This window comes from Crinia signifera, chromosome 2, assembly GCF_055691185.1.
Source record: "Crinia signifera chromosome 2, ASM5569118v1, whole genome shotgun sequence".
Taxonomy (NCBI): Eukaryota; Metazoa; Chordata; class Amphibia; order Anura; family Myobatrachidae; genus Crinia; species Crinia signifera.
The window spans coordinates 47,809,275-47,830,685 of NC_139218.1; the positions used below are offsets into that span (position 1 = coordinate 47,809,275).

Here is a 21,411-nt window from a genome sequence, read left to right on the forward strand (position 1 = left end):
TAGTGACTGCTGACCTAGACATTGTCGACTCGGTGATGGGATACAGGACATTTATAGCTGAATACTGCTTACTGTGTACACAATGCAGAGATTTAGTTGGTGCAGTATCTGGATTTCTTGGGTTGTGAAATGCCCTAAATCATCAAATGGTATACAGCAAAAGAGCACCTGGCATTACTGACAAATGTGTGCAGGTATTCAGGAAATGTACGGAGATGCTTCTAGCTGGGATACAAATTGTGCAACTTTTATCCTGTCTACACGGTTGGACTTTAGAAGCCAAAAGGTGCCCACACAAAGACAATGTCTATGCTGGCAATGTGATCATTATTAGAGTGTAATGTGGAACAGATCGGAATAGCTGGGGACTTTGCCCACAGCTATTAATCAGCTTCTACCCATCTTATATAAAATGCCCTTGATGAATGCTGCCTCAAAGCAGTTTGGTTCCTATGGTCAACTTTTCCATACTTTACACCGCTTGATATATCTCCCCCATTGTTAGTTTTTTTTTTTTTAGAGAGGCAGGTGGTTGACTTATGGTGATGTTGTATATCTAGAATAAATAAAGCTTTTTGTCAAGTTTAGAGTGGTAACAGAAAGGACTCTAGCTGTGCACTGTCTTGAAATAGGATGATAAAAAATTAGGTTATATCCGTAAACATTGGACAGATTAGAATGTCCTGCTTGCTCGCCACACGCCCATTCGTTTGGTCAGACAAGGATCACCCATATGGTCCTATTGCGTTTTTCCTCAGCCCCTTAAGGCTTGGGCCACACATTGTGTTTTAGCAAAACCCATTCAATTGGACCCGTTTGGCAGGAAGGGATTTGCAAATGCGGTTCTATGTGGCCGTCTACACATATGCAGCATTGCCGCACCCACCAGAAGCGACCGCAGCTTGCTGCGTTTCAGCAGGATGGCAGGACGACCGGATAACAACTAGAACACACACATTTGAAAGTATGTGTTCACTGTGCTGCAAACCCAGCTTCTTAATAACTGTGGCACTAGCCCAGTGGTTCTCAACCTCACTCCTCAAGACCCCCACACAGTTCACATTTTCTAGGTCACCCAGCAGGTGCACTCATTAGTCACGGATACATTTTAAAAGAACCACAGGTGGAGCTAATTATTTCACTTGTGATTCTGTGTGGAGACCTGGACATGCACTGTGTTGGGGTCCTGAGGACCAAGGTTGAGAACCACTACACTAGCTGGACACAGCAGATCCTGTTAGGCTGCATTCTGCCAAAACGCAATGTCTGGCTTGTGTGAACCCAACAAGGTGTATCCTGCCAAACAGGTCCTGTTCTGCTGCATCCTGCTAAACGCAGCCAGTGACTCAAGCTTAAAGCTGGGCATACACTATACAATTATCTGGCAGACCGTTCTGGTTGGAATAAAAATATGGAAAACAAACAAATATAACAAATTGTCTAAAATAGGGTTTTTTTGCCCATTTTCCAGTGTTTGGGAGCAAACGGATAATTGATATTTGCTCCCATTCATTACCAGTTTCTCATTTCAATCAGCCAGATTTGTCAGAAGATCTGCCATATCATTGTATAGTGTATGCCCAGCTTTACAAGATTAGTTTTTGGTCGATTTTTTGCAAACTTCTATTTCTAACGCGTCCCAACTCAGAGAATCTGCACAATCTATGGGTCTCCCTGTGTGTTAAAATGCTTAGTCTTTACTTTAAAGCTGGCCATACACCTGAATGACTGGAGCGTATACTGTTCATAAGTGCGATCGAACAAGCGTTTGTATGTGCTATAAAAGCACATACAATCTGCTTACGACCACAATGAAAGCCGACGGATCATGCATGCAGCACATATGATCTGAGGGCCGACCCCTCGACTCGCGGGACCGCGCATCGTAAAGATCTTACTTACAATGGGGGTTATTCGGATTCACTCGGAAAGGCACAATCACTCTCTAATGGACAAAACCAAGTGCACTGCGAAGAGGTGGTGGGGGGGGGGGGGGGTGCCTGATGTAACATGTGCAGAGAGTTAGATTTGGGTGGTGTATATATATATATATATATATATATATATATATAGCAGTGTAAAAAAAAAAAAAGCAGCCAGTATTTACCCTGCACAGAAACAATATAACACCAAAATCTAACTCTCTGTACATGTTACATCAGCCCCACCTGCAGTGCATATGGTTTTGTCCATTCCGAGTGAATCAGAATAACCCCCAATGTGCACACAATCCGTTGCATGACCCATTGAGATTCAGACATCATTCTGGTGTATGAGGGCCTTAACACAGATTTCCATTTAACACAGATTTTCCCATGCAGCTCCGGATACTAAGTACACCCTGCCCCTAACTCAATCTCCCCCTAGTAGTTAACATAAAACCTGTATCCTAGCAATGTCGATTTGGAGACAAGCGTAAAATAATGAAAACATAATTTTTACAGAATAAGGTCAACTAGGGAAATGTAACAAAATTACGTCCATAGGACTGCAATGATATCCCATTGTCATTTTACAATGTCTGCATTTTAAGACTATATTCTTATTTCAAACACACTCTCTATAGCTTATGTGTTCCTTATTTTCCAGGTTAAAAAAGCTGATTGAACAAGAAACAACCTACCAAGCTAAAAAGGAGAAAGAGAACCACAAAAAAATAACCAAACTCCAGGATGAGCTCACCAAGTTGAAATCGTTTGCGTTAATTGTGGTTGATGAGCAACAGAGGTTAACAGAACAGTTACACGTGCAGGGTGCCAAGATCCAAGAGCTAACATCAACCGCCCAAAAAGCACAGGATAAACTTGTCGTTGTAGAAATAAAAGCGGAAGAAGAGGAGCAAAAATCAAACAGACTTGAAACTGAACTACAAAGTCAGGAAAGTAAGTTCTTTCAAGAGCACGAATCCATGATGGCCAAACTAACCAGTGAAGAAACTCAGAACCGCCAACTCAGACTAAAGCTGGCAGCTCTGAGCAGACAAATTGATGAGCTTGAGGAAACAAACAAGACCTTGAGAAAAGCCGAAGATGAACTCCATGACCTAAGAGAGAAGATGAATAAGGGAGAATGTGGAAACTCCAGCCTAATGGCCGAGGTGGAGGAGCTACGAAAACGACTGCTGGAAATGGAAGGCAAGGACGAAGAGCTTATCAAAATGGAAGAACAATGCAAAGACCTCAATAAAAAACTAGAAAAAGAGTCATCACAAAGTAAAAACCTTAAAGTTGAGGTAGACAAGTTAAGCAAAAGAATCAATGAGCTGGAGAAATTAGAAGATGCATTTAATAAAAGTAAGCAAGAATGCCAGTCTATTAAATTCACCATGGAAAAAGAACGGACAAGCACCAAGCAACTGTGTAACGAGCTAGAAAGTCTGAAAGTTAGAATCCGGGAACTGGAAGTTCTTGAGGTAAAGCTTGAAAAGACAGAAAACATACTAAAAGAAGATCTAACCAAACTTAAAACCTTAACGGTGATGCTTGTGGAAGAAAGGAAGACTCTCACTGAAAAAATTAGGCAAACTGAAGATAAGTTAAAATCCGCCAATGCGCATCTACAGCAGGAACAAAACAAGGTGACGTCCATTACAGAAAAGCTGATAGAAGAAAGCAAGAAGTCTCTAAAATCCAAGACAGAACTACAAGAGAAGATGCACACCATTACAAAAGAAAACGAGGAACTTAAAAGCAAATTTAGGGCGGAGGAAGAGAAGGGAAATGATCTCACGTCAAAGGTCACCATCCTCAAGAAGAAGCTGCAGTCACTCGAATTGATAGAAAAGGAATTTCTAAAGAACAAAAACAAGCAAGAAAATAAGCAATCTGAAGTCTTCTACCAAGAAAACAATAAAATCAGAGAGCTTACTCAAGAGGTTGAAAGGTTAAAACACACCCTAAAGCAAATGAAATCAATGGAGGATGACCTCATGAAAACGGAGGATGAGTTTGAATCTCTGGAGAAAAGATATTACAACGAGCAGCAGAAAGCCAAAATGTTTTCGGAAGAACTTGAAGTTGTAAAAATGGAACTGGCCAACTATAAACTGGCCGAGAAATCAGGAACTTTCCAAGAAAAAATATTGCTTACGAAGCTTAAAGAAGAGGAGGCAAAATCGGGTCACCTTTCCAGAGAGGTGACTGCCCTGAAAGAAAAGATCCATGACTACATGAAAACAGAAGATACTATTTGTCGTTTGAAGGGAGATCACTCCGTTCTTCAGCGGAAGCTCAATCAGCAAGAAAACAGAAACAAAGAACTGTCAAAAGAAATGGAGAATCTCTCCAAGGAGCTTGAAAGGTATCGCCGATTTAGTAAGAGCCTAAGGCCAAGTCTCAATGGAAGGAGGATTTCAGACTTTCAAGTGTTTTCAAAAGAGGTGCAGACAGATCCTGTATATAATGAACCACCAGATTACAAAAGTCTTGTTCCTTTGGAAAGAGCAGTTATAAACGGACAACTATATCAAGAAAGTGATAATGAGGATGAGGACACAAATGATGAAGACTCAATGGTGGCTTTTAAATGTAATTCATCCAATGGCAATTCTTTAAACAACAATAGAAAATTAAGATCACCATGGACAAAATCTAATTCACAACAGGGACAAAATGGAAAAGTACAATTAAAACAGAATGGAAATTACATTAATCCAGGAGACATGGTCCTTACGCATACCCCTGGGCAGCCTTTACATATAAAAGTCACACCAGATCATGGACAAAATACTGCCACACTTGAAATAACTAGTCCTACTACAGAAAACGCACACTGCTTTACAAGTACAGCAGTAATACCAAGCTGCGGAACTCCAAAACAAAGAATAACAATTATTCAAAATGGCTCCATGACACCTGTGAAGTCCAGAGTAATGGATGGATATGTGACACCAGACCAAGCAGTGCCACCTCTTACAATGACTTCTTTTGTAAGGCCCAGAAGCCCCGATTCATGCGGATCTATCACTCCAGACAGAACAATGTCTCCTCTCCAGGTACTGGCATTGACAAGTTCATCAAGCTCTCCAGACCGTGTTCTTTCTCCAGAGCCAATGGAGATAGGTGGAACTCATGCAGTTTTCAGGGTATCGCCTGACAAACAAGCCGGTTGGCAATTCCAAAGGTCAAACAGTTCTAGCTCAACTTCAAGTGTAATCACTACTGAGGACAATAAAATACATATCCACTTAGGAACACCTACAAGTCCTTTTACGCCAGTGCCAGAGAAAAGACATTCACTTACTAATGGAATTGCAAGTAAACCCGCAAATAAAATCACCAGCAGTATTACTATAACACCAACAGCTACTCCATTATCACGGCAATCACAAATTACAGTAAGTAACATCCATAACTGATTTATCTCCCCACCCGCATCTCCTACTAAATACACAGGTTTTGCACCAATTCACAGATTTTGAAAACTTTATTTTGTGGAGAGCGGTGTGCATTTCCTGCACAACATATGGAACCATCGTTTGTTTCTGTTGTATGTTTAGTTTACTTGGGTGTGCATACACTGTGTATCCTATTTTTTTTCATTCACAATACCTGTATGGAGTACATATTTAGTGTGCACTTGTATTAAATGCATTTCTTGTAATATTTTTCCACAAATTAAATTTTGTGAGTGAAGTCATTGTGCCGAGTTCAAAAAACTTTGAAGAATACGATTTTTTTGTTTTGTTTTTTTAGTACTGTCTTTTGGTAATAGGATACACTATAAAATATGTTTTATCTGCTTGCATTTAAAATGTTTTAATTGGCAATATAGGCTACAATTTTGGCCACGTTTAACACATACACGCTATAAAATGATCTGGGGAGTAGTCAATTTATTTTACATATGTTAAAATGGATTGCTTTAGCGAAAAGACTTGTTAAATATCTCTTTGGTAGACACATACGAGAGTCAAGTTTTTAATGTTACATTGGGAATTTCTTATTTATTTTTCCTTGGGGACTTGGGTTACAATGTAGATCGTTTTTGTTTTTTTTCCATTGTATCCAAAAGGTAGAGGAGCTCTAGTAATTTATTAAACTCAAGGGGTGTTGGGGGATTTCCAAAAGACAAAATGAAGGGAAACATACATTTATTTATGAGAAGTCAAAAACTGCTCCGAAGAACGGTTCAGCACACATAGGTTCGTATTCAATGCGGCCGGTGAGGGGGTTAAATGGTGGGAATAGCGGATCACAAGCAATCCTCGACGTTTAACCCCCGCGACAGCCGTTCACCCTATTCTATGTTCCAGGGGAATCCACGCTGTCAGAGGACGGCGAGGATTCCCACAAACAGCGAGGCTCGCGGCTAATGCAGGGAGCACGCTGCATTAAGCTCCGGCAGCACACACAACGTTTCCCTGTAGCTACAAAAACCTTGCGAGGGGGAAACAGCATGTGCAGGGGGTCAGTTGACTACTCACCCTGCGAGCTGTGACCGTGAGTAATCAGCACTGTTTACTGTCACAGCTCGCAAAAATCATTGAATTCACCCCATAGGGGTATATTAAAGTGAAGTTGTAGATTATGTAAACTCTGTATTTTTTTGTTTGTTTGTTTTCAGAGATGGGAATTCTCCCTATTTTTAACTAATCCACAGACAGGTATCATTTACGATTATGGGAATAGAAGAGGGTGTCTGCTAGAAAAAAAAATATGCTTTATTATTAAAATCAAAGATGTTTTCATTTGAAAAATGATTAATATGAGAATGAAAAAATGTATGTTTTATTTCTCTGTTATGTAACGAGACTAAAAGCCGCAGTCCTAAAATCGCATGGACAGTATAATCAAAAATGTTGTGGGTTTTATAAAGCGTCTCACATTATTGAAAGAATGCAAAATGAGAAGACAATACAAGTTTACACATCAATCTAAGGTAAGGTAATAGGTGATAAAACAAAAGAAAATAAATCAACACAATAAACGGGGGTATCCAATTAGTGGTAACATTGGGTGCACTGACATTTTTCAGATATTTCTTTTTACAGGCTATCCAGTTAGGTAGACTTTAAAAATAAATAAAATTCTCTCACAGAACCTGTGTGTTTTCACCAGCTGCAGCACCATTTTTGCTAGAAAACATGGCGCTTACAGGGATTTGGTTTTGTTTGCCTGAGGCAGGAAAAACAAAATTCCCAGACAAACCAAGGCTCACGCCACATGAACTGAGAATAATTGGATGGCCACTGGTGAAGCAAATATCTGTGGTAATTAAGGGCCTTATTTAGATCTGATCGCAGGACTAATTTGTTCTCAAAATGGGCGAAACCATGTACACTGCAGGTGGGGCAGATGTAACATGTGCAGAGAGAGTTAAATTTGGGTGGGGTGTGTTGAAACTGAAATCTAAATTGCAGTGTAAAAATAATGCAGCCAGTATTTACCCTGCACAGAAACAAAATAACTCGCACAAATGTAACTCTCTCTATACATGTTACATCTGCCCCACCTGCAGTGCACATGGTTTTGCCCATTTTGAGAACAAATTTGTACTGAGCTCAAATCTGAATAAGGGCCTAAATGTGGGTAATTGGATACCCTCCAAGTTTTTTTGTTTTTTTTTTTAATAAAAATTTGTAATGCAATTTTTTAAAATATTTTTAGCTTGTTGTAAGGATCAATGGTGAAAAATATTCTGATAATAGTATTTGTTTTAATATACACATATGTAGAATACAAGTCTCTCGTTTAAAAGCCTAGGGCAATATTCTATTACCCACAATCAATGGTCGCAGGTAATACTCTCGCTCGGGCTGTCTAATTAGCCCTGATATGCTGGCAGGAGCCACGGTTTTTGGGGGTTTGCTTTGCCTACCTCAGGCTAAGCATAATCCCTGAAAGCAGCCCTGTTTTCACGTTTTGCGAGAGTACACCGGTTTCACAGAACCTGTGTGTTTTTGGTCGAATTGGGTATTTTTTATGCTGATCCGATAGGATACTCTAATAAAAGCCATTAGTAAAACAGCCATCTTTGCTAGGGTAACAGGATGCACCCTTAGTGGGCGATTCATCAGATTTTTGCCCGCTCAAACAACAAGCGCCATTTGGAGCAATGACAGATGACAATTACTTCAAATGCACCCTAAAGCACTCGGTTTAACCCATGCCAAGTGGCTAAATCCGATTAAAATACATATTGCAATTCAATTGCTCCGTTGGGCAAAATAAAGGGATAACGCTGGTTTAAACAATTTGCCTCTTTAGAACTTGAATTCATGTGCGATATGTTTCTCTATATTATGCTGACTAAAGGGACATTAAACAAAGCACAATAGGGTTGATTATGAGCTAAATGGTGCAAATAGCTATTCTAATCAGCGCTATGCTAAAATGGAGAATGCCGGTACTCGTGGGTGTTTAGTGGCGAGTCCCAAAGTTTTCCAACTTAAGTGTCCCATGGAAACGCAGTTTGTGCCGCACTAGGGCACAAAACAGCATCCCTGTCCTTGTTTTGACCGATTTCTGCTCACATCCCAGTAGTCGGCGGTAGCAGCAGCGCTATTTACATAATTTTGACTAGAATTGACCCGAATTATGCATAATTTGGTTGCTCAAGACTAAATGGCCCCAAATTGCAGTAGGTATAGGCTTAAACTGACTGCAGATCTTGATCAATATCACCATATGTACTGCAAACAATTGTGACGCCTTATAAAAAATAAATCTAAATAATAATTGTACATCAGTTCTGCTGGAAGACGTGGAGGTAATGACTGATCTATACCCACATAGTTGTCCCTGAGTTAGTGGCTGGCTTGGTCCAAAGTGCACAGAAATCAAATCAGGCCACAACGCTGATACAGGGAAATGATAACATGTACTGTATAACTGACTGTGAGCACTTACTCTTTATACTACGTGTCAAGTGTGATGCACACATCACTTGCAACCAGCCCTGAAGCCCTACTGAACGTGTATGCCTGCTCGTACCTCAAGAGTGTAGCTCAGTGGTAATTGCACAAATCAATTGAATTGCTGACAGAAACTAAAAGCTGTGTACACACGGGGGCGATAGGGGCTAAAATCGATGGCAATATGGTCGCTGGCCACCATATTGCCAGCGATTGGAGTGCGCACCAGCGATAAATCGCCGGGTGCGCGCTCCCGTTTTTAGCCCCCTTATGATCGCTGGTCGCAGGAGCACCTCTGCTGCTCCCCCAGCAGAGGTTCCCTTTCATCAGCGACCATCTCTGGTCGCTGATGAAAAGGAGACACTGGGCAATATATTGCTCAGCAATGTATTGCTAGCAATATATTGCAGAGCAATATATCTCCCCCGTGTGTACGGGGCTTTAGACAGGAGCCAATTTAACAATTGGATCAATGTTGAAGGAATTTTTAATAAAGGATTGCTCCAATAATACAAGTACAAATTAATTATAATTAGAAACGTTTATTTTCTTCTATTCCATATGCCATTGACTTAAAGAGACAGGACAGTGTAAAAAAAAAAAAAAATCTATATTTTCTTTTACAAATTGTATTGCATATTACTGCACTTTGTTCAAAGATCTGTTTGTATAGAAAAACCATCCTAAAATCAGTCTAAAGTTACATTTCACAGGGGAAGAAAATCGGGTGAGTCACAAAGTAAAATCTCCAACTTTTTTTTTTTTTTTTAGCAAATATGGAAACATTTCCTCAGCACGTTGCAATAGCCCCTTGAATTTACCTCAATTAAGACCACTCAGCAGGGAAATCTGGGATTTATTTATGAAATTGAAGCAGATGATGCAGCTGAATGGGCGCATAAGTGGAATAACCTCATCATTCTGACATCTCGGCTATAACCAAAAAAATATTAACACTGTGCTCCTATTAAAGATTATTTATCTTACTAACAAGGAACGAAATTGCCTCCCACTCGCCATGCTCCATAAACCTAATGACAGGGCAGCTACCGAGAGAGGTTAGGAGATCTGTTTCCTCTCCACTCGTCTCATCAGTGTCATCAGAACACAGCGCTGCAGACACAACTGTGAGGCTGTGCTCCCGGGTACAGGAGGGAAGGCAGGAAATGAGTGGGGCTCAATGACTCGCGTCAGGGGTCACAGACCAGCACAACGCAGGCCTCTTGTTCTTCTAAATGAAGAATTCACATTTTTGTTGGGTATGGTTTACTGTTCTGCTCTCAGCAATATAGGTAAACTATTTAAGATATTGTCCCGTGTAAGGATTCCTTTATCATGGGCAGTCATTTACTCAAATTACTACTATCCAGAATACACACACACACACACGCACGCACGCACAACCCCAGTGTCCCAAAGCTTTTACACACCAGTGTGTAGGTCACCGGCCTGAGTCAAGTCCAATAAATAAAGCACTGACAATCTTGCGATTGCGCTAACCCATTCATTATTAGACCCTTGACGGATAACCTTGAGACTCCAGTTGTCGTTGAACTACACATCCTAGCATGCTCTGCTTCAGTTTTTTATTTGGCCATGCCAAATCTGATGCAGAGCATGCTGGGATGTGTACTTCAACAACAGCTGGAGTGTCAAGGTTAGTCATCAAGGGTATAGACCAGGGGTAGGCAAGCAATTTTTAAAGGTGTCCGGATAGTTCTAATTATTTTGATCAAGATCCACAAAATCAGATATCTGTATTGTAATTAAGGGTCACCTTCTGATGACCAAAACCAAACTGACACATAAAACCTCATTCCCTGTGCATTTCAGGACTGCCCCACCCCAAAAGAAAAGTTAATTTTTTTTCCGCAGCTGTGTTCTGCCTGCTACCTCCGCCACTGTATTCTCTGCACCGCCACTGTTCCTGCCTCTGCGGCTTGTGTTCCCGGCAGACTGCCAGAGATTCTCAGCCCTTGCAGTGCGCGAGTGCGTGGCGACATCCCCGGCACACCCGCGCAATGCATTACTGGGACAGCTGAAGCCAGAAGAGGCTTCAGGAGGTGAATGGGGCCAGGAGAGACGTAATGGCCACATCTCGCCGGCCTGCATTTTTGCCCTTTGCGGTCCGGAGCTGGACCGCGGTCCGCCAGTTGCCTACCCTTGGTATAGACTATGCATACAGTCAGGACCTTCAATAGTCTTTTTCTCAATAACTATCAACATGCAAACAAGCTAGATATTAAGTCAAAGAGCTATATCAAAGAGTTATGTTAAAGAACTATACAAGACTATGCCAGAGTATTTCAGCTTAGCTTTGCAAGTGACGGTACTGTAAGCATGTGGGAAAGGCTAAGCCTATGTGTATCCTGTCATACTTCCCAGCATGCACATTCCAATTTGCACATATTTCAGCCCCTCACCCCTAACAGCATAATGACAGAGTCAAGAAGAGGAGGTAGGGGGCCGAGAGGACACAATTTGCTTAGACCTGCGTCATCATACCCCCCTTCCCTCTAGGAAACATGTAGGAAGACATTCTCCTCCTGGACTCCTTGGGGGCTACCCACAATTTAGGAGGCTACGTATGATGATGCCACTGGAGAACAGGAAAGTTTGACCCCTATCTGAGCCTCTAACTAATTCTCAAAAAACACCTCATACCGCTTTCACATGCCATTTGACGGGTCGGACCAGGATCCGACTCTTTCACATTAAACCTGGGTCGCCCATTTTACAGAAGGTGACCCAAATTTAACCCTTCTTCTAACCCAGGTTGGTCAACCCGGGTTATAAGGCATGGTGCTTTCACACAGCAGCCTCAACCCGGGTCTTTGGTGCATTGTGAAAGGGTTATCAGTATGAAACAAAGTATAAACATCTAAATTTACTCTTATGAGTAGTGAAATGAAAAAAACTATTTGTTCGGGACGAGGCTGCAGTAACTGTACAATTGCATAAAATGTATTTTCATTACTTGTTTTGCAGTCAACAGGAAACCTCTTGACTCTAGATCATATGATTTAAAAACCAGACACATTGCTAATGAGAACACTGGATTGCTTTTAAGTGACTTGGTTCATTTCAATCATTCCTCATCTGCGGGATGATCAGACAATGTGATGTAAGAAGGAAGGAACTCCAAAAACCTTTTTTGTTTCCGATGTTGCATTATTATTCACTTTATTTCTTAGCAACCCATTTCTGCTAACATTCCATATTAGGGAACACATAGAAGCGGTAATGTTTTCATTCAGGAAAAGGATAGAAGACCTCAGAATGTACTGTATGCAATGCATTTTATTCTGTACTTAAAGTGAGATGTGTTCTCCCTCACATCATTCTATGAAGTCATAGAACATACAATAAAAGTACAGAGCTTGCAAAGAAACGGCTTCTCAAAACAGATTGCTTAGCATCGTGTGATATTTCTGGGGAAAGTCAGATTTAGCTATGTTCACAGAAAACTAGAATGTAAAAGTCTTGTGTAGAAGATTAAACTTTCCAAGTTTAGCTTCGAGAGCTTTATAGAGAAGGTGTCAATGTTTTGGAGTTCTCTGCATTAGCAGATGGCGGGCAAGATGTACATACCGGCGTTAATAATGCAGTATCTACTTGAAATACGTAAAGGACAGTTCTCCAGATAAGAGCTAGTATCGAAGGACTTCTGTGTTTAGGACCCTGTAGTCCATCTGCGCATGTGCAGCGTGATGTGGTTGCAGCCGGGGGTGCTGGGAGGGATCCGATCTGAACATTTCCAGGGGGAACTGCAAAGAGAAGCCCAAAGGCTTCTATTGAGTAATGCCACATGAAGGTGGCACCACCCACGAGAGCCAAATTCTAAAAGAAATTGCATTCCAAAGAGGGTACATAGGATAAATTGACATCTGTGTCCGAGTTCAAGTTTTCCTATTCTTGCTGCCATTTTCCTTTGAGTGCAATATGACTCCTGGGAGGCCGTAAAGGGTAAAAACCACAAGCTGTTTGGAATGCACAATGTATGCGCCGGAGGAGACATCAGAAAGGTAAGTACTTGCAGTGGGCTCAATTCCTGGTTGCACACGAGGTGGCTGCACCATCACGTTAACGCTGCAATCAATTTATTTAAAGCGTTGATGGATTTCCAAAGCTTTGCACCTGTGGAGGTCCGTTTTAGCCTTTTTAGCAAGAAAGTATTATCCAAGATATCCCCATGTTTCCTCCTCAGACTTCGTACTTTCACAAATAAAGAAAATCCAAGAAAAAGCACTAATAATATAAATAAATAAAATTCTATATAAAATAGATAGTTCCTACATATTTTGAAAATGTGAGTTTTTTCTTTTTAAGTGACACTTTAACGTCACGGAGAAGGGTGCTAAATCCATACTACATGAAGGACACATTGCACATTACATTCATTTCCTGCCAAACCTTACCAGATGCTAGAACGCCAGACTTTTATTTTATGTCTACCAGGACATTACTTGGAAGCAAAGGAATGAAGCCCGACAAGAATGTTCAATAATTAAAACACAGCCATTGTGTAAGCGGTCACTGTTTCCAGTAACGCAATCTTAATTGTAAGAGGAACCCGGGTCAGGCTGGCAATCCCCAGAGAGACACTCGCAGTGAGCTCTGCAGATATCTGACATAATCACATACCATCAGCAATCAGGACATGTTCTACAAACCTTTAGTGTTTAGGAAATGTTTTGCGCTTATGGTTTTAGTACATCACATGTGTGCTGAACGCATACCAGTATATTGACGCATACTACCCATTTAAACTAAATAGCCTTGTAGACTTCCTGGCGAGTCTGACCGATCTTTTAAAGCGGCCGTCGTTTAAAAAGCAAAGTGAACATGTTTTTGCCTTTTTAAATGATTGCTATTTTAAAACATTGGTCAGACTCGAAGGGAGATCGTTGATGTCTATTCCTCTATTGCATTTACCCCATAGAGGGCAATTCAAATGGTCCATGCGCCCCCTGCTGGGCATCTATACAAATGGGTGTCTATCAGAGCAATGTGACCCTGTCAAACGTCCATTTGTAGTTAGTAATTAGTAGGATTAGCCTCGCAAACCCATGTAAAGTTGATTGGGCATATAGGGGCAGAGTTACTAAGATGTGTATTCTACTTCACATGTGATGTTGCTATGGGCAACCAATCAGATCCTGTCTATTATCTTCTAGGGTGCTAAATAAATGTATTTATTTATTTACAGTTTCTTATATAGCGCAGCAGATTCCGTTGCGCTTTACAATAGTAGACAGTGATAAAACAAACTGGGTAACAACAGACGGACTTAGAGGTAGGAGGGCCAAGTAGATTCTGATTGGTTGCCCATAGCAACATCACATGTGAAGTAGAATACACAGCTTAGTACATTTCCCCCATAAAGTCCTGTTTTGGGCTAAAATAACTATGGACTTTTCTCACATTACCACAGCTAAAGGGAATCTGATACAGGTGACAAATGAATAGCTCCGATAGACGCCCATTAATATAAAGATGCCCAGCAGGAGGGGCGTGGAACATTTCAATTACCTCATATGGTCTGATTAGTTGAACAAAACAAAATAAGACTACTCCTGAAAAAACAATGCTGCACAACAACTCTCTCTGCACAGGTTACATCTGCCCCACCTGCACTGCACATGGTTTTGTCCATTATGAGAACACTTTTGCCCTGCAATCAGATCTGAATTAGGCCAAATACCCAAACAGTTTTTCTAGGACAGGCCTGGCTAACCTGTGGCTCTCCAGCTGTTGTGGAACTATAAGTCTCAGCAATGCTAAAACTGTGGAAGTGCATGCTGGGATGTGTAGCTGGGGAGACACAGGTTGGCCAGACCTGTTCTAGATGGATGAAGAAAGTTTATCGGAACACCAGAGGTGGCGGTCACCTGACTCCTGGGATCTGGAAGACGTCGCTGGAGATGTCTCAACAAAGTAAGACATCGTATGCTGGACTATATATTAGGCCAGTGGTAGCCAACCCTAGCCCTCGAGAGCTACCAACAGTGCACATTTTCCAGACAACCTAGCTGCTGCACAGCTGCACTCATTAATCACTGACACATTTTAAAAGATACACAGATGGAGCTAATTAGCTCACTTGTGATTCTGTGAGGAGACCTGCAAAACATGCACTGTTGGTAGCTCTCGAGGACTAGGGTTGGCTACCCCAGTATTAGGCTAAAACAAAATTTGTAAAATGGGAACTGATTGAAGTTAGGAACTAGAAGAATGCCAAAAATTATACTGACCTCCCAAATAGTTCTAATAAACCAGATACAAGCAGATGATCATTTAATGGCTATGGGAAAACTGAAATACTCCTTTGAGAGATATATTTACCATGGACTGACCTTTTAAAGGTAAATGTTGTATTAATGACAACCATATCACAGCACATAAAATCATAAATAAAAGTTATCCAAGAGAAAGAAAATATAGAATACATCAAAATAAAGGTTTGCGTCAAAACATTAAACATTTTTTTTTTATTGCCACTAAATAATGGGCACTTAAAAAAGAAATAATAAATAAACCATCCTTGACATACTGAACTTGGACCAAGTAGAAAGAAAAAAAAATGTTTCTGTCTACTGTGCCTTCATGGAAATTTTCCTTGCACGCACTCATTTCCCAGCGTGAAATAAGACTTCCGTCCACATAGCTAAAAAGCCTTAAGAGGCTGCTATTTGTGTAGTCCGTCCCAGGATGCACCATGGTCACTGGCCTATGCTCCCAAATGACAAGAAAGTATGGGAAATCAGCATTGCTATGGTAACACTGCAAAACAAACCAACATGGTTACCAAGCGGATTTTGTATTTCTCTGCAACTGCACTGCACGCTAACAAAAGACAATTATGATGGCCTACTGCTTTATGGCAAGTTTGGGACAAAAACATCTGCTAGTTTGGAGATGGTACAGATTTAGTCATCACACCACAGTTTCCACACGATGCCAATCTGTAGATGTAATGTGTGAGCAACCACAGACATACATTACGGCGTGTGACCAAAAACCCTTCTTTACTGTACTGGAAAATGTGACAGAAACCAGAAATGGATTTAGAACAGCTGGATCTGCTTTCAGCCTTCAAAACACGTGTTTAACGTCTCAATTTTACCCATCGCCTACACACAGCAGAAACATCTATAGTGTGGCCTAAACCAATATCCGGACTATCAATTCACTAATAGCCCTTTCACACCAGAAAACGCAGGGACTTATCCGGGAATATGGTCCCCGGATCATGCAAAGACATTCCTGGGTTGGCCCCTTTCAAAACAGCCTAGTTCCTGCATTTTCTGGTGAGAGCGGGGAGTTATAGTGCAGGTCGCAGGAGGCAGTCCCCGATGTGTCCCTATAGCAACAGGCAGCGGCACCAGGCAGTGCCGTGTACCAGCGGCGGGCGTGCTCCATGTCCCAATAGCAATGGGCGGGCAGGCGGCATCCGGGAGCTCCGTGTCCCTGCAGCAACCGGCGGGGGGGGGGCAGAACCCGGAAGCTACTGATGTGTCCCCAGACCAACGGAGATTGAGCAATGGGCAGCGACATGGCAGTAGCAGCATGTTCCCGTCTAGGCCCAGAAAGCCGGGTAAGTACCTTTCACACTGGCCTGTATCCCGGGCTGGTCGCGGGAGCAACCCTACTAGCTAGCAGGGTTGAAATACTGGGACTTTGGTCCAGGGATTTTGGCCTGGGAACCTTTCACACCAGCGCTAGTTGCCAAATCCGGGAAGTCAGGCTGGTGTGAATGAGGTATAAGAAATCATGACACTAATAAGAAGCTATACGCAACTCACACTTCAGAGGTTGATTATTAGCTTAGCCATTCCTCCAAACAATTCACTTTTTTTTGTCACGTTGGGATGTACATTCCATTTGCTATGGAATGGAAAAGTGAACGTGGGCTGCGCACCTGCTACTAGGTGTTCAGAGCAAAGCGTCATCTACATCCCAGCTTCCCCTAGCCACCGGCACCAGTGATCCGCTAACCAGATCCGCTGATGAGCAGCCAGTGATAATTGTGGATTAGTATAGAGTTCATTATTGCACTCTGCTCCTTTCAAAATCTGTGCAATTCCTCTTTCCTGCCTGGGGCGTCACTCTCTGCTGTGGTTTCTTTATCATATTGTGGCCATTATCTCAATACAGACAAGAGTGTACTAGATTAACCAAAGTATACAGTGACACCACAGGCAGGAATGAGGAACTGCATGGGTTTGAAAGTTGCAGGGTGCTAGAATGAACACGACCACAGTCAGGAAATTAAACATGTTAAAAATTGCAAACCATCTGGATTTTGAAACATGTTTAATAGTCCACATTTCCCAACCTGGCAATCGGCAAAGTGGACAAATATATGATGTATAGTAGCTGCCTAATTAGCAACACCCCTTTTCCTAGCTCAACTCATGAGAATCATCAACAGGGGGAACAAAAAAATAAAAATGTTTGCACCTATTGATGGACATATTTGCTGTGGGGAATAGCAGGCAGCAGGCCAGTGAGTGAAGGAGACAGGGCTTAGTGGCACAGGGACAAGCTCGGTTCACCTGCGCATAAGTGTCGGGAGGTAGGTGGGGGGGGGGGGCTGTCTGTCAGCCATCGATCATCATTGGCAAAACATCAGTGTATGACGCCCATTCCAAAACTCAATGGCATTTGTGCTACTTGCAAAAGCAGAGACTGTTTAATCTGCAGTGATTGCCACCTTGTGTTAAAACAGGGTCAACACCCTTAAGTTGGAACTACTATTAACTCTTTATGTATAATTATCTGACAGATTACATATTTATAGTAGGGCAGGATTCAAATCATTTTTTCTCTGGCAACCACTATAGGGCATCCAACAGAGATATTATTATTATTTTGTCTATAAGGCGCCACAAGTGTATTGCAGCGTCGTACAAAGGAACAGTACAGGGAGGCAAAACTTGGCATAACAAAAATAGAGTACAAGTAAAGAGCGCCACAGTTCAATACACATTACAGCTTAAATATAAGTAGTGAGGACTCAATCAACATACAACTAGAGGCCAATGATGGAGATGAGTATGCGGACGAAGATGGACACTGGGTGTTTGTGTATAGAAGAGCTGTGAGTGAAATTTGAAGAGAAGTGGGCTTTGACAGCAGGAGGGAAGAGGGCCCTGCTTGGAGGAGCTTACAATCAAATCAAATGTAGCTCCATTCCGGTGTGATGGCTGCACCCACCATCATTTTAGTTCACACCCCCCCCAAGGTGGCGAGCTGAAATGCACAGAGTCACCTATTTGGCCATGCAAATGGGACTTTTCGCGTTGTGCCCATTAGTTTGGTAGAGTTTAGCTGCAATACGCCACTAAACCCGACCTTAATGGGCACAAAAAAAAAGTGTCAAATTAACTATCACCCAGTGATCTCTGGTCACTTAAGACGGGAGATCAGGCACGAGTAATTATTTGAATTTGACTCAGGAGGTAGATGCATTAATATTGCCCTAACGTTCTAAAACTAATGGGTCCCGCTTCTCCTGCATAACGAGGAGAAGTAGGCACCCATAACAGCTGAATGTATTAACCCCCTCTTGCGCAGATAAGGAGAGCTGTTATCTCTTGTGTCCACGGCTCTCCTTATTGCTGGGCTGGCTCTCCCCAGCAGCACTGCGCATGCGCACTTAAAAAAGAAACCCTCTCCCCCGGCCGGCTGTAATGGGCATGCACAAGATCTCGCTATCATCGCGAGATCTCGAGCACAGCCCAGAGCCAGCAGCAGGGCTAGCGTTGTCCCTGCAGTGGGACTAGGACAATGCTAGCCCTGTGCTGGTGAAGCAGCTGGGGTGGCTTGATGAGCAATGTAGGCCCAACAACCAGTCATACATCGCTCGAGCAACAAACGGCAGGGGGATAGAAGAGGACAGCTACGCTGAGTGTTAATCGACAGGCTGTCCCTAGCACAGGTTCGATGCGCTGATAATACATTTTAAAATCATTAACCCACCCAGATAACCAGCATTAAGTGCAGCATATCAACTTAGCGCTGGTTAATACATCTACCCACAATGTTTGGATTAAGCTTTGTTGGCTAACAGTCAGCAATTTAAACTTTACTTTTTAAGTTATTAATTGAATACCTTAAGATAAATGGAATAGTTAAGCTAGGTCAATTTTGTCATTTTTATTTCTTATTACTCTGTTAAATAAAACGGATAATAAAACAAAAATCCAAACACGAAAGAAGGTAAAAGTCTATAAATCTGCCACCTACAAGTACTTCAGGTATTGGGTTGCAAAGTAAACTCATTTTATATTGGTCCTCACGCAATTTATACATTGGATATATGATGAGCTCAGGTTGTGTGGAAGGGGGGTTAGGAACACCTAGCCATGACGGCGCCTGTAGTATGTTTGGAAAACAGCATAATTGACGGGCTAGCATAGTGTTCAAAGATTCTTGTGTGCCAGCTTTCATGTGGACATTGCCACTCTTAAGCCTTATTTAGAAAAAGACATTACCAATCTATCACAACCACCTTAAATTCATAGAGACCCTACACGCTCAAAAGGCACAGATCTTACTAGGTCAAATTATGAAAATGTATAAGTAGCAACCCAGGATTGTTGGCTGCTTAACCTCAATGCCATGCATAAAGTATACAGGTCGGTCTCCCTTATCCATTCGTTTCTCCTCCCCTCCCCCCCCCCCCTTTTTTTTCATAATTAGCTCATACCTCAATGTCCACGGTGGCTTCCGGGATCCTCTTCAGCGGCATCTCCTGTCCCAGGGGTGGATTGTGCAGTGTGTGCGGTGGTGATGTCGTCACTCGGTGGTGACTAAGAGGATCCTGAAGCCCACCAAGGAGGCCGGGGGACACCGTGGATGTCGGGGGGCCAGGTAAGTATGGAAAAAATGCAAATGAGTTAAGAGAGCACAAATTCAATTTAAAGTTTTTAATCATTTGTTTATTATACATAAAATGGACTGGTAGTTAATGATCAATAAATTAATAGAACATATAAAACATAATTAATCTGCAATATTTTAGTAGGTACGGTTCCACACTAGCCCAACGAAGCGATTTTGGATTTTATTAGAAGCAGTAATTCCAACCTCCTTAAGGAAAGTCCCGTAAACTTCCAAAAGGAATCCTATAATTGCAAAGGAATCCGGATTGAATGTTGAGCCCTTTAAATATGGGACTACCTACCCCCCAAAAAATATCTTCTGAGGAAACGGCTTCACATTATAGCAGAGAAACGCTTTAAGATAGAGGTCTGCAACTAACGGGCCTCCCACCAAAGCCCTGACCTGACCTCCAGTGCTCTCCTATAATCCAATACTGTTGCTGACCATCTCCAGCCAATGTGGAGAGATGCTGCGGCAGCAGGGATCTACGGCATACTAATCACCACTGCACGCCAGCTCCAGCACCGGACACCTGCATCTACAGAGCTGGGAGGCTCCCTCTGACCATAGGTAAAGTCGCGCGGCTGTATCACCATCTTGCTGGGACCCACACTAGATACTGGGACGTTTCAGAGCACATCAGGCTCCCCCCAGCCAGAGGTAATATACCAGCTTTTCGGTACCTCAGTAGGTCAGACTACCATACCCCGGCTTCTATACCAAGAGCCCGTATACTGTAGCTCCCTCCAGGTGGAGGTGATCAGGAGACTGATATATTGTACTGATGCTAATTTGTTCTGTATTCTAGCTATACAGAACAGCTTTCCCTGTGGCTTATTATAACTTATTTTTTAAGTTTACGGGATTTCCTTAAGGACATTGGAATTATTGCTCCTAATAAAATTCAAAATCACTTCATTGGACTAGTGTGGAACCGTACCTACTGAAATATTGCAGATTTTTTAACATTATGTTTTATATGTTTTATTAATTTATTGGTCATTAACTGGGTGCCGGACGGGGTCCCGACAGGCATTTACCCGAAGTCGGGATCCCGACTGTCAAAACACCGACAGCCGGGTTCCCGACGGCCACCTGCTATTTTCCCTCGTGGGGGGGTCGTGGAGGGAGAATAGAATAGGTGGCTAACGTAGCGAGCCACGTGCCCGCAAGGAGCTTAGTTGCGCTCACCATGCTGTCTGGATCCGGCCAGTCGGGATCCTGAAGCCGGGCTAATGACTGTCGGAACCCTATACCACACCCCATTAAATACCAGTGAATTTTATGTAGATTAAACAAATGATTAATAATTTTTTATTGCATTTGTGCTCTCTTAACTAATTTGCATTTTTTTCTATTAAAGAAGTTATCCAAGTACTTGTGGGAGCAGCAAATTTAAATACTAAAACAAGTGAGATTTGGGGATTTTAACCATAATTGTGGTGATATATATTGTAGTTGTTGGGCCTAATTTTTTGTTTGGACTGGTAAGTATGGAAAAAATATAGCCTAACCCTGACCCTCACCCCACCCATGCAGCCTACCACTAATCTTCTCCACCCACGCAGCCTATCCTTGACCCTCCCCCAGTGCCTAACCTTAACCCACAGTACTTATCTCAAAGAGCTGTCAATATTGTAAAATCAGGATTCAGCTGTTGGTACCCT

General features: G+C 42.2%; 2 protein-coding genes across 6 annotated transcripts in view; one reads left to right on the plus strand and one right to left on the minus strand.

Moving 5' to 3' along the window:
• Positions 1 to 5,671, plus strand: part of FILIP1L (filamin A interacting protein 1 like) — a 249,078-nt gene extending 243,407 nt beyond the window's left edge. For both annotated transcript variants that reach the window (XM_083171978.1, XM_083171979.1), the window contains one exon: positions 2,590 to 5,671. In XM_083171978.1, the coding sequence (XP_083028104.1) occupies positions 2,590 to 5,356 (2,767 nt within the window). In that variant the 3' untranslated portion in view covers positions 5,357 to 5,671. The remainder of the gene's footprint in view (positions 1 to 2,589) is intronic.
• CMSS1 (cms1 ribosomal small subunit homolog) overlaps positions 1 to 21,411 on the minus strand; it is a 313,649-nt gene that overhangs the window by 282,610 nt on the left and 9,628 nt on the right. The gene's annotated exons all lie outside the window — the stretch shown is intronic.